The following is a 12,942-nucleotide window of genomic DNA, read 5'->3' as shown; positions in this document are numbered from 1 at the left end:
ACAACCACATACACACACACACACACACACACACACACACATACACACACACACACACACACACACACACACACACACACACACATACACATACACAGGCTGCTGACTGAGGGCCATATCGAGGGGAGGTGCTGCCCAGCTCGTGGGTCTGAGAGCCTGGGCACTACTAGGGGAACTTCTCTGTGTGTTTGTAGCAGTCAGGCATCAGTGCCAGTGGGCTGGTTGGAGTGGACAGGAGGAAGACTCTTTAGATTCTTCATATAGATAGAGCTGTCTGGGCCTGCTGGGTCCTTTATGATCAGGCGCTCATCCCTTGGGGTAGTACTGTATGTGAGCATACATGTGGTATTTTATTATCCGACGATACGCTAATAGTATGGAGTTCCGGAATATACGACATAGGATAGTAAATCAGAGCAGCCGTCAACAGGGGGTATTAGAGGCTTGAAGAATGACATTATTTGTGGTGCGGAGCAGGGGCACAATGGGAAATGTCCTCAGGCATCTAGCTACTGTGTCTATCCTCTCTGAACAGACCAAATAGATGGACGCATGTTCTCTCCATGTTCCCTCATCCCTCACTCTTTCCACACAGCGGCACGTCGACACCCCTTCCTTTGTTTGCATTGCAGGCGACAGCCCCTGAAATATCGATGTGATTCACCTGACCTTTCGGCGCTGTGTCAGCAGGTTGGAATCCTGTAGATACTACCCTGTTCTGCCTGGTCTTATTGACTAACTCTCATGTATAGGACACTCTCCACAACCTGCTCCACACATGGTGTCACCAGCTGTTTCCCACTGTAGGAGTTCCATATTAAACCAAGGTGACCTCTCAGCAAGCTGACCCCTTCATCCTGAACCATTGACAGACAGAGATCCGAACACTACAGATCTATGGGATTTGCCATAGACTCCATAGTCTGAGCCTTAGTGGAAACCACAGAGGGATCTTTAGGGCTCCTCTAGTCTTCTCTTCCACCAGGTTAATAAAGGACCTGACCCAGGTCAGAACCACTGGCTGAGCCTATCTACCTCTCTGGCTCTCTCGCTCTGTCTCGCTCTCTCTCTCCATCTCTCTCTCTTCCTTTTCTAACCTTCCTCTCTCTTTCTTTCTCACTCCATCTCTCTCTATAGCGTCCTAGCCAGAGCCCAGGATGGTGTATGTATTTCTATCCCTGTCCCATGCCGTGTCCTGTAACTTGTTTCCCTGAAAAACAGAGGAGATTTAAATATGTGTCGGATTGCCTGCGCGGCGCCACAGGAAAACTCCTTCACAGAGGGCTCCATCTGCGGGCGAGCCCAGACTGACTGCTGATATAATCACTTACCTCCAGAGCCCTAAATAGGCTATGGTTGTGGCTGGACAGCATCCACAGGTTCTTAGGAAACAGGAATGAAACAGGGATGAAAGTATGTGCCCAGAGAGACGATTGCGTTACAGATGGTTCCATGCGGTGAGGCCAGGGGGGCGTAAACCACATCCCCCTTTATCCGTCTCTCTTTTCCCTACCGGACCAAAATAAAAGCCCCCCGGATCACTCGTCTTTTCTCCTACTAGTCTAGGGCCAGTAACTTAACCCACTGTCACTAACTATAGAAGTGGAAGTGTTTTTTTTCCGTCGCTAATTTCCGGAGTGTGTTTTATTAGAATTGTGTAAGTGTGAAGACGGAAAGGCATCCATCATGGCAAGTGTAACTGATAATGACCTTTTAAAAAGAGATCCCTGTCTCTTAAAGCTAAAACAAATCCCAGATTGTAGCTTTAAAGCTTTGCATCTCACATCAATGTTGCAGGCAACCCTCTGCAGTGTGCACTGGCTGTGTGTAGGGACTTATGTAGGTTTGCTTGGTTGATGGCTTCAAATATCCTTGGTCCCCAGTTTCTGCAAGACAATGGATTCAAGGCATTACAGAGAGGAGGCAGAGGGTAGGAAACCCACGGCTTTCAACATTTATCACAGACAGTAGCTCTCAGGGATGCATTTGTCAAGCAGTGTGTGCATTGTTCACCTGAAAATGCCATTTAATTCAAAGGCATATACTGCTTTGCTTTGTTTTGTTCCGTTTTTCCTGCACAAAAGGGCTATTTAATATAATAATGTGTGGGCTTGCGAGTGTGTACGTCCATGTGTGTGCGTATGTACACATCTGTGCATGTGTGATTCTTGTGAACCTTTGCGTTATCCACAGTATGCAAAATGAAATCACAAATCTTCAGAATCTAAGAGTTGAATCTAGCTCATGTTGAGGACGAATGGATGGTTTCCACACACTGTTCGAAGGCTTACAGTGAACTTTAAGTGACCTTACAACCAATAAATCGATGACCGGGGCCTGACTTCAACACTCGGCAGATTTTCCCCTGAACTGAATAAGATTCATATTGCTGATGTTCCATTCTTTCATATACGGTTATGGGCCTGCAGGTCTACTGTTTAGACTGGGGGACTTGGCTTCTGTAGGTGTGAGAGGTCTGTGTGATGGATCTGCCTGCAGGTCTACTGTTTAGACTGGGGGACTTGGCTTCTCTATCTGTGTGAGGTCTGTGTGATGGATCTGCCTGCAGGTCTACTGTTTAGACTGGGGGACTTGGCTTCTCTATCTATGTGAGGTCTGTGTGATGGATTTGCCTGCAGGTCTACTGTTTAGACTGGGGGACTTGGCTTCTCTATCTGTGTGAGGTCTGTGTGCTCTGTCATCTCTATAGCGTCCTCACTCTCTGGTTGACAAGAGTGCACAAATATGTGTCTTCTCCTGCAGTTGGAATATGGGAGATGTCAGGTGGGAGTTTTCCACTGTATTACAACAAACAGACCTACACCAGTGTGTATCACGGTTGAGTGTGTTTGTGAAAATGCGTGTGAAATTCACTTTAACACTGCCATCTTTTTTTAAACAACCACAAACAAACTTCTCTTGCGAGTAGCAACTCTTGACATTCTTTGAAATGTCTGATGCTTAACAACACAACCATAAATGTACACTGATTTCCTGGGAGCTCTTCCCTACTGTCACACACTCTAAAAATCCAATCAAATCAAATGTTATTTGTCACATGCGCCGAATACAACAGGTGTAGACCTTACCGTGAAATGTTTTCTTACAAGCCCTTAACCAACAATGCAGTTCAATAAATAGAGTTAAGAAAATGTTTACTAATTAAACTAAAGTAAAACAATTCATCATAATAATCAAAAAGTAACACAAGAAAATGACATAACAATAACAAGGCTATATACAGGGGTTACCGGTACCAAGTCAATGTGTGGGGGTACAGGTTAGCTGAGGTCATTTGTAAAGTGACTATGCATAGATAAACAGCGAGTAGCTGCAGTGTAAAAACAAAGGGGGGGGGCATCAATGTAAATAGTACGGGTGGCCATTTGATTTTTTTTCAGCAGTCTTATGGCTTGGAGGTAGAAGCTGTTAAGGAAACTTTTGGTCCTTGACTTGGCGCTCCAGTACCGCTTGCCACGCGGTAGCAGAGAGAACGGTCTATGACTTGGGTGATTGGAGTCTTTGACAATTTTTTGGGCCTTACTCTGACACCGCCTGGTATATAGGTCCTGGATGTCAGGAAACTTGGCCCCAGTGATGTACTGGGCCATATTCTCGAAGCGAGAATACAAGGCATGTAGCTCTTCTGGTAGGCCTGCGTCACTGGGCAGCTCGGGGCTGGGTTTCTCTTTGTAGTCCGTAATAGTTTTCAAGCCCTGCCACATCCGACTGGTGTCAGAGCTGGTGTAGTAGGATTCAATCTTAGTCCTATATCGATGCTTTGCCTGTTTGATGGTTCGTCTGAGGGCATAGGGGGATTTCTTATAAGGGTCCGGATTAGTGTCCCGCTCCTTGAAAGTGGCAGCTCTTCAAATCAAATCAAACTTTACTTGTCACATGCGCCGAATACAACAAGTGTAGACTTTACCGTGAAATGCTTACTTACAAGCCCTTAACCAACAATGCAGTTCAACAGTGGGAAAGGGAAGCTCTTGCCTTTAACTCGGTGCGGATGTTGCCTATGATCCTCTAGTTGGGTCTGCTGAGGAAAGGAGCATCATGAATCCCTAATTAGTTACACTCTCCAGACACCTTTATTGTCACCGGGGATGGACTTAAAATGTCCGCTATCGTCTCATTGCCCAATTACGTGGATGTCAGACTTTATCATAAAAGGCCAAGACAAAATCTTAAATATCAGATTGGATTGACGTCTGTCTCTCAATTCGATTGGGCCAGACAGAATAGAGCTTGTTAGCATACTGACAAGGATGGACAGGTCAGTAAGTATTTGACCATATTGCTATGTATAATAACCTTTAGCCAGCCGGAATGATTGTCAGGGAGGTACCAGACACACAGGAGACTGACTGGTGTCTGACAAATTAAGGATGACCCCCTCTTGTTTGTTCTGTTTGGCCCCTGGTGACATTTGAGTTCCTGGAAGTGTGTGGTCCATTTAGGCTGTTATATCACCTGACATGTCCTCCATGTTGTCCTTCATGTTGTCCTCCATGTACACAGCAACAGCTTCAGCCCCAGTGTGTATATAGTGTATAGAGTAACCAAGGGGAATGAGAGCTGAGATAGTGTGGGCGAACATGCCCTTTGTCATCCTATTCCACTCACGCTCAGTCTTCCATGAGACTTTCACACTGGTGATTATCTACTAGCACATGTCACATAGGGCACACATACAGTATGTGGTAGGCTATAGGGTAAAGACTCTTTCTCTTTTGCAGGAACAGAAAAGACCGGGATTAATGAATGTTGAAGAGCTGACCTCTATTTTCATAGATCAGTTGGTATCCCCTTTCTGCCCGCTGTGAATCCTGGGGTTTAGGAGATTGCTTTGGATTTTCCCCCTCGCATTCAGTTAACATATGCAGTGGGAAGCAAAGCAGTCATTTTCCAGCAAGGCTTTGGAATTGTCTCCCTGCTCCTGCTTGTAAGTCACTCTAGTCCAGGGGTGGGCAAACTTTTTCTTTACTCAAACTTAAAACAGACTCCTAAAATACTGTAGGCAGTTGAGAGAGTTCAGTAAAGCTGTATGAGTTTGAGCCTGAAACCGTGTTAAATGTCTAAACGGTATTATGACTGTAGATGTGACGGACATCATTTCAATTCAATTGGCACCTTCAAAATGGATTCATGACTGCCTTTAAATATCCAAACTACACTGAAAAAAATATAAACGCAACATGTAAAATGTTGGTCCCATGTTTCAGGAGCTGAAATAACAATCCCAGACATTTTCCATAGCACAAAAAGCATATTTCTCTCAAATGTTGTTCTTCACTGACGAGTTGCGGTTTTGTCTCACCAGGGGTGATGGTCGGTTTCGCATTTATTGTCGAAGGAATGAGCGTTACACTGAGGCCTGTACTCTGGAGTGGGATCGATTTGGAGGTGGAGGGTCCGTCATGGTCTGGGTCGGTGTGTCACAGCATCATCGTACTGAGCTTGTTGTCATTGCAGGCAATCTCAACACTGTGCATTACAGGGAAGACATCCTACTCCCTCATGTTGTACCCTTCCATCAAGCTCATCCTGACATGACCCTCCAGCATGACAATGCCACCAGCCATACTGCTCGTTCTGTGTGTGATTTCCTGCAAGACAGGAATGTCAGTGTTCTGCCATGGCCAGCGAAGAGCCCGGATCTCAATCCCATTGAGCACATCTGGGACCTGTTGGATCGGAGGGTTATGGCTAGGGCCATTTCCCCCAGAAATGTCCGGGAACCTGCAGGTGCCTTGGTGGAAGAGTAGGGTAACATCTCACAGCAAGAACGGCCAAATCTGGTGCAGTACATGAGGAGGAGATGCACTGCAGTACTTAATGCAGCTGGTGGCCACACCAGATACTGACTGTTACTTTTTATTTTGACCCCCCCTTTGTTAAGGGACACATCATTCCATTTCTGTTAGTCACATGTCTGTGGAACTTGTTCAGTTTATGTCTCAATTGTGGAATCTTGTTATGTTCATACAAATATTTACACATGTTAAGTTTGCTGAAATAAACGCAGTTGACAGTGAGAGGACGTTTCTTTTTTTGCTGAGTTTGTGAAATCTTTGAAATTGTTATATTTTTATTAATTGTAAAACAAAATAAAGTTATTGTTTTGGATGTTTTTTGGCTAATGATCGATCACACATCTAATTTCTTCATGTGAAAATAGTTTTGTTTTGGATTCCATTAAGAGCAGTTGCCCTGAGTCGTAATCCTACAGATGTATATTTTCTTTATCATTTCTTCCAATAGGTTTAAGGAGAAACAATCCACCTAAGACAACTTTGCACTATTGGTCTAATTATTGAAGTGCTTCTTAAACACAGGAGGCTGCTGAGGGGAGGACGGCTCATAATAATGGCTGGAACCAGCAAATGGAATGGCATCAAACACCTGGAAACTATGTGTTTGATGTATTTGATACCATTCCACTTATTCCGCTCCAGTCATTAACATGAGCCCGTTCTCCCCAATTAAGGTGCCACCAACCTCCTGTGTAAATAAATAAGAACTAGCCCTCCACCCCCTACTGTTTCTGTTGTGCTGGCGGTGGTGCAATGTTGGATAGACTACATAAGCTTTAGTTCAATAGAGCTCCACACAGATATGCCAGAACCAACACTGTCCATTTAATATTTACACTTCTACTTGTATTTTTTTGTTATACTCTTTCATACCATGATAGAAAAGCAGCAGTGTCTTGGTTAGAAGAGCCCTGAAATGGAGGATTCTAAGATGAATTCCTACTGAACACGAAGCTCGCCTTCCAGTATGCCCTTTTAGCATGTATTGAAGGAGCTGCCAGGTTTATTCAGCATCAGAGGGAAAGTTAGAATGAAGAATCCCTGTCCAACCCTGCTCTGCTGTACCACATCTATACACTGTATCTCCACTGCTACTGTGCCCACTCCTCTGACTCTATACTATAGACCTTGTCTCTCCTGAGTTTCTCTGAGTCTCTGAGTAACCTTTAGTTGCCTAATAAAGGACTTCAGAGCCCCATGCCTCTCTGTTCTCTTCTGCTGAGTGGATGGCAATGAGCTGAGCTGGGCTTGGCTCAGGAGGGAGTGAGAGGAGGAACGTGCCCTTGTGTCTGGTTGAGGCATCAGCAGCACATGCAAGCTAAGAGGCCCAAGCAACACAAACATTGGCACAGACACGCACACACACACACACACACACACACACACACACACACACACACATACGATAACATACGCGCTATACATACACATGGATTTAGTACTGTAGATATGTGGTAGTGGTGGAGTAGGGGCCTGAGGGCACACAGTGTGTTGTGAAATCTGTGAATGTATTGTAATGTTTTAAAATTGTATAAACTGCCTTAATTTTGCTGGACCCCAGGAAGAGTAGCGGCTGCTTTGGCAGCAGCTACTGGGGATCCATAATAAATAGAAATACCAATAGCCCTCTGATGAATGCATGTCCTCCTCTGAGGTGGCGGCTACTGACACACAACATATTGAATTAAGAGTTAAGGTCCTGACGGGCTGTGATCAGACGACCCACGGGAGCTGAGCCAATGCTTCTTCAGCTCTCCATGGCACCACCAGGGACAGAGTATTGTGGGTCAAATCTCCCCTGTTCTATCTGTGTGGGACTGCTTTCATAATTCTCATCCCACACCAGGATGACATGAACAGTGACGCTGACATTGTCATTTTTTACAAGAAAGATGGGGTAGTGCTGGGAGCAATTGGAAGTTTGCCAGTTCCATACCTTTTAATACCACTTAATTATAATTATGGACCTGTGTCATTTTAAGTATGGTATTGCTAATTAAAAAATATATATATGTTAATGGTTTGTGATTTGTAAGAACACTTCCATTGTTCCTGGCTGATTAAGACCTTAGTATAATGTGATTTTGTCTCGTGTTGTCTTCCAACCACTACAATTCCATCAAGCTACAGTATGTCAGACTTGTTAGAGTCTGACATTCTGTAGAAACACAAGATACATGGATTAGTGTATCGCTGTGTATACAGGGCATTGCTGGGTTTACTTTAAGACCATTCAGTTGGAACTCTGCTCCATCCGTCTCTGAGCTCCAGCCATCACGAGCACTCAACCTCACCTTGCTGACAGAGAGAGGGACCATTACCACAGCACAGCAGTACAGAGTAAAGATTAGGCTGTTTTCACAAACCCAACGCTGTGAAAGGGCCATGTGACTGGTTGGACAGATAATGGTATTGCTGTTGTTTGTACGGTAGTTCTCTGAAGGAAAAGATAGCAAAGGAAACTCAAACGCTATATAAAAAGGTTGCAAATCTTTCATCCCCATCTCATAAAATCAGCATGTACGATATGAATGAAATGTCCTCTCTATCAGGGGGGGTTTGATATCTGATCTGGTAAAATGCATTTTTCTCTTTGTTCACAGATCATGTACATTTAGGCATCTGACATTGTATTTCAAACCAGAGGGTTAGATAAATGTAAGGACTCAGCTCTAGAATATTAGATCTGTAATATGTTGTCAGCTCCATGTGTGAAACAACTGAGAGAGTCGGTGTTTGACCCTGGGTTTCCATAGGAAAGTGTTGAGTATCTTTAAGCCACTCTCCCATTTCCATGCTTGAAATGGTGTGATAATTCCAAAGGCTGGGTCTCTGCCAATTTATCAGTGCTCCTTGCATGGAAGTGAGTCGGCATTGTGCAACTGATGACTTTGTGACAAGGCTGCACATAGCCTCTGCAAGTCTGCATGCAGTAATCCTCCTAATCATGATCGTGCTCTGATGTCATTTTATCCACCCTTTCACAAATAGAAAATAAATAGCCACTGTGAAAGTTAATTGGGCGTAAATATAGCAAGTGTCTCAATGAAATCACAGGTTTGAAGGTTGCATCAGACAGCGCCGGAGAAGTCCAACCCCCCATTCACCCACACCACCAACACGTTTCCTTGGACTCATGCTTTTTCGTATTAATGAATGGCCTCTCGGACGCCCTGAAGCACAGACAACACAGGAAATTGCTGAACTTGTATAGTCAAAGCTGTGTTATGATCAGCTTATTAAAGACATGGTCGGGGCAGAGGGGAGGAGCCCGGGTTGTCTGTAGCCGCCTGCAGCTGCCTCATTGGATGCTCCCTCAGCAGCGGGGAGGGGCTGATGAGAGGCAGGGAGCAAGAGAGGGAGAGCAGAGAGAAGAGGGGGGACAAGGGCAGTGCTCTAGTTAAGGGGGATAGGATAGAGAATGCCTGTTAGATGCATCTTGCCGGTAATAGCACACATCAGCCACGGCGCTGCGACTGACAGCACAGGCAGAGAGCAGGGGACTGAGCAGCTGAGCACAGAATTGTACAATAAGGGAGAGAGAGAGAGGAGAGAGAATAACTGAATCAGATTATCATCAGCACGTTGGAGAGCGCAAAGCACAGAGGACTGAGAGAGCGCAGGAAAGGAGGAGAAGAAGAGGAGAGAGGAATACAGATACAGGATTGTGTTGTATGGGGGGGGCAAAAGTTTCCAGCTCCCCAGGCAGAAATCAGTCCTGAGGTCAGCAGTAGGGAGGAAGAAGTGGAGCAGCTGAGAGTTGGAGAGAGAGATTCACAGGCACACACACAGCACAGCAGTGTGGAGAGTAAAGGAGATCCAGGGACACTATTGAAACTTACTGACTCAAGGACATAGCTTGCTGTAACTCATCAGGGTAATAATGCTCCTCGCTGGACTAGGACTTCTCTGCATGGCTAACTCAGGAGCATGAGAGCAGACATTGGACACCGGGCAGACGACACATAGAGCTGGGAATAGTGCCTGTGTCTTCCTTTTACTTACCTGATACAGTTTAGTCGTGCCATTGTTGGGGGGATAGAAAGATTCAGAGTTTCTGGGCTTGGAGAGAACCAGTACAGATCAGAGAGGGAGAGAGGAGACTGCTGGAGGGGGAGAGTTGTGTCCTCTCATCTCTGAGACATGGTAGAGTGTGTTACGGTAGAGAGCCCCTCAGCAGCAGTGTCAGCCCCAGAGCATGGAGAAGTCCAGCAGTGAGGAGTCAGCCATTCACCGCAGCCCATCCGTGGATAGCCGTGACTCCGACTTTGTCCGCGACTCCACGTCTGGCCGCCCATTCGGCGGCCGCGGCTTCACCGCCGGCGCGTTCTACGGCTCTACGGGGCCGCGCGGTACCACCGCACAGGGGCAGGCTGGGACAGCGGCCGACACCAGCGTCAACGTCGGAGGAGACAAGAGCAGCAATAACAAGTACACGGCACCCAAAGGCAGCAAATACGTGGTCTTTTACCTGGATCTATCATTTGTGTTCCTTTTAGAGTTCAAGAAGTACAACATGGCACGGGGCTGTCTCTGCTGTTTGAAGTACACGATGTTCTTCTTCAACCTCATCTTCTGGGTAAGCAAAGCATTATTTTACTATGTTGTTCTTCTCTTTCACATCTCTCCATCATGCGTTCTCTCTTTTTCGGGGTGCTAGTTATAGATCTGTATGGATGTAGAAGCAGTGTGATGCTGACACATGATTCTTGAAGTTACTCAGCAGATACAAATGTAACAGTAGTAGTCATTAGTTTAACAGTGATGTGAGTAAGACAAGATGATAAAATGCCATATTACATAATACTTGTAAACTGATATACTGATCATTTAAAGATGTATCTTCAGGCATATGTGAGAGAAAGATTTATGCTGAGGCTCATAATAATTTGCATGTTACTATTCCTGGTTGTCATTGAGTCGTTGAAATGGTTGCTCCACCATGTCTCCCTGTATGTGCTCTGCTGGGGCTGCCACTCATTCAGATGGCTTTACAACAGGGGTCCTCATGGTTGCTGCTGATTTAATGCAAACATTATGAGTATTTAGCGTGTTAAGTTGTCTAGGCAAAGGACAGGGGGCATTGCTTACATGTATGAGATGGAAGCATGACATATCTGTGGATTGATTATGAATCATTTAGAATGACTGAGAATGTTTCCATTCATTTTGGTGAGCCACTGAAGAGAAGATAGATAGGATTCATCTGATTTGTGGTTTTTATATACTTTGTATTTCACACATTGACATTTTTTATGTTTTTGATTTAAAGATTGGTCCGTGCTACTAAAAATTGAAAATCACAAATGTAGCTGGATTTTCTATATTTTTTACACCTTTACCAGCACTTCCACCCATCATCCATTCAAATCAAAACATCCCAGTTTTGATTTCAGTGAACATAATGTTTGCATCTGTTATTTTGTTTGTGAAAGTGGGCATCCCCTGGAATATTGAAAGAGTGGATTACGGGGGCTTAGTTGATGGGCCAGAGCCTTTTGTGTGGAGCCAATCATGTGTGAAGCATAATAACATCACAACACAACAGGGTCTACATCTCCAGTCACGTCACCACTAGGCTACTATGTGCACCCTGCAAACTGGGGCACATCTGAGGCTCAGGCACCAGGCTGCTGCACATTATATCTGAACTATGGTGAGACCAACTGTCCACAGCACAGACCAGATTCCAATGTAACTCAAGGGCAGAACATCCACACAGGGCCAGAGGGGTATGTGTGTCTGATTGGCAAGGCAGGCTCAGATCAGGCAAGATGTGTTTACAGTTCGTGTGGAATCTGGAGGGATCAGAGGCTAGGCCGGACCGATGGATTGCGGCTGAGGTCATTGTGTCAGTGCTGCCCTCACTTTCCCGGGGTCTGTGTTGTTAAACCTGTACTTAACCCCTATTGGTGAACATAAAACCCCCACATCAATAACCTACTGCTCTAGCTCCACACTGGGAGGAGGAGGAGGAGGAAGAGGAGGAGGAGGGAGGGAGTGGGGAGAGTAAAGGTTACCACTGCATGTACCCTTGTGTGGTTGGGTAGAGTAAAGATTACTAAACCGTTGATCTACGTGCGTGGGTGCACGTGGGTGGAGTGGGATTTTTAGACTGGCGGACACCTTTTGGTAACATGAAATCCTCGCAAGCTAGCTAGCAAATATTAGCATACTTCCCGGTGTAACTTAAAACAGTATCCCAGTTTGATATGCTGCTTGTGTATTCATTCCCATATCAGCTAAAATAAAAAATAAAACATGTTTTGGTCACAGAGAAAAAAGCACGTTGCTAGCTAGTTGGCTATAGTGGTTGTAGTGGTTAAAGCGTTGGGCCAGTAACTGAAAGGTTGCTGGATCGAATCACTGAGCTGACAATGTAAAAATCTGTCGTTCTGCCCCTGAGCAAGGCAGTTAACCCACTGTTCCCCGGGCGCCGAAGACCTGGATGTTGATTATGGCAGCCCTCCGCACCTCTGAATCAGAGGGGTGGGGTTAAATTCGGAAGACACATTTCAGTTGAATGCATTCAGTTGTACAACTGACTAGGTATCCCCCTTTCCCTAATCACTAGTTATTACTTCTCAACAAAATACCTTTTTGGGTGGACTCTTGTTGTTTGGTTTACTGTTTGAATAGTCACTGAGATTATATTTGGTTAGCAATGCAAAATAGGCTACTTTGATAATTAGCCTATATAGACTATAGATCAGATCAAGGAGCCAAGGGATACCACTGACCCTGCTCCCACAGCTGCGGAAGGAATGACACAGCGTGTCTCAATTTTCAGGTAGTAAATAAGTATGTTGAATGCTGGAGCATATTGCAAGTAGCCACCCCAACATTAGAACTAGTGATGGGAAGTTTGGCTTTTTTTACGGACTCTTTTCCAGTTATTCTGTCAAAAGAACGAATCTATCGACTCTTTTGGTTCATTTGAGTCAGTAATGCCCAGAGCACGCAGGACCCCCTACCAGTGACAATGAACTGAAATCTGGAAATAGTCATGATTCTACAAGCCTATTGTTCACATCCGGTTCACCATAGGGGGCTTATTGGAGCTGTCATTTATGACTGAGACTTGTAAAAGTGTGCTTTAAACTAGTGGTTCCCAATTTTTTTA

At 45.1% G+C, this 12,942-nt stretch overlaps 1 protein-coding gene across 3 annotated transcripts in view; it reads left to right on the top strand.

The window, feature by feature from the left end:
* The window catches only part of LOC106561385 (tetraspanin-9), a 308,734-nt gene that overhangs the window by 162,816 nt on the left and 132,976 nt on the right, over positions 1-12,942 (top strand). The window contains exon 3 of one of the 3 annotated variants that reach the window (XM_014125280.2): positions 10,319-10,398. In XM_014125280.2, coding sequence (XP_013980755.1) covers positions 10,336-10,398 — 63 coding nt within the window. In that variant the 5' untranslated portion in view covers positions 10,319-10,335. Of the gene's footprint in view, positions 1-9,179; positions 10,399-12,942 lie in introns of those variants that run through there. The other 2 variants (XM_045688331.1, XM_014125279.2) reach the window with 2 other exon arrangements.

Source organism: Salmo salar, chromosome ssa10, assembly GCF_905237065.1.
Source record: "Salmo salar chromosome ssa10, Ssal_v3.1, whole genome shotgun sequence".
NCBI classification, from domain to species: Eukaryota; Metazoa; Chordata; class Actinopteri; order Salmoniformes; family Salmonidae; genus Salmo; species Salmo salar.
Note: the sequence above shows the minus strand (reverse complement) of the source record. Positions and strands in the feature narration are given on the sequence as shown.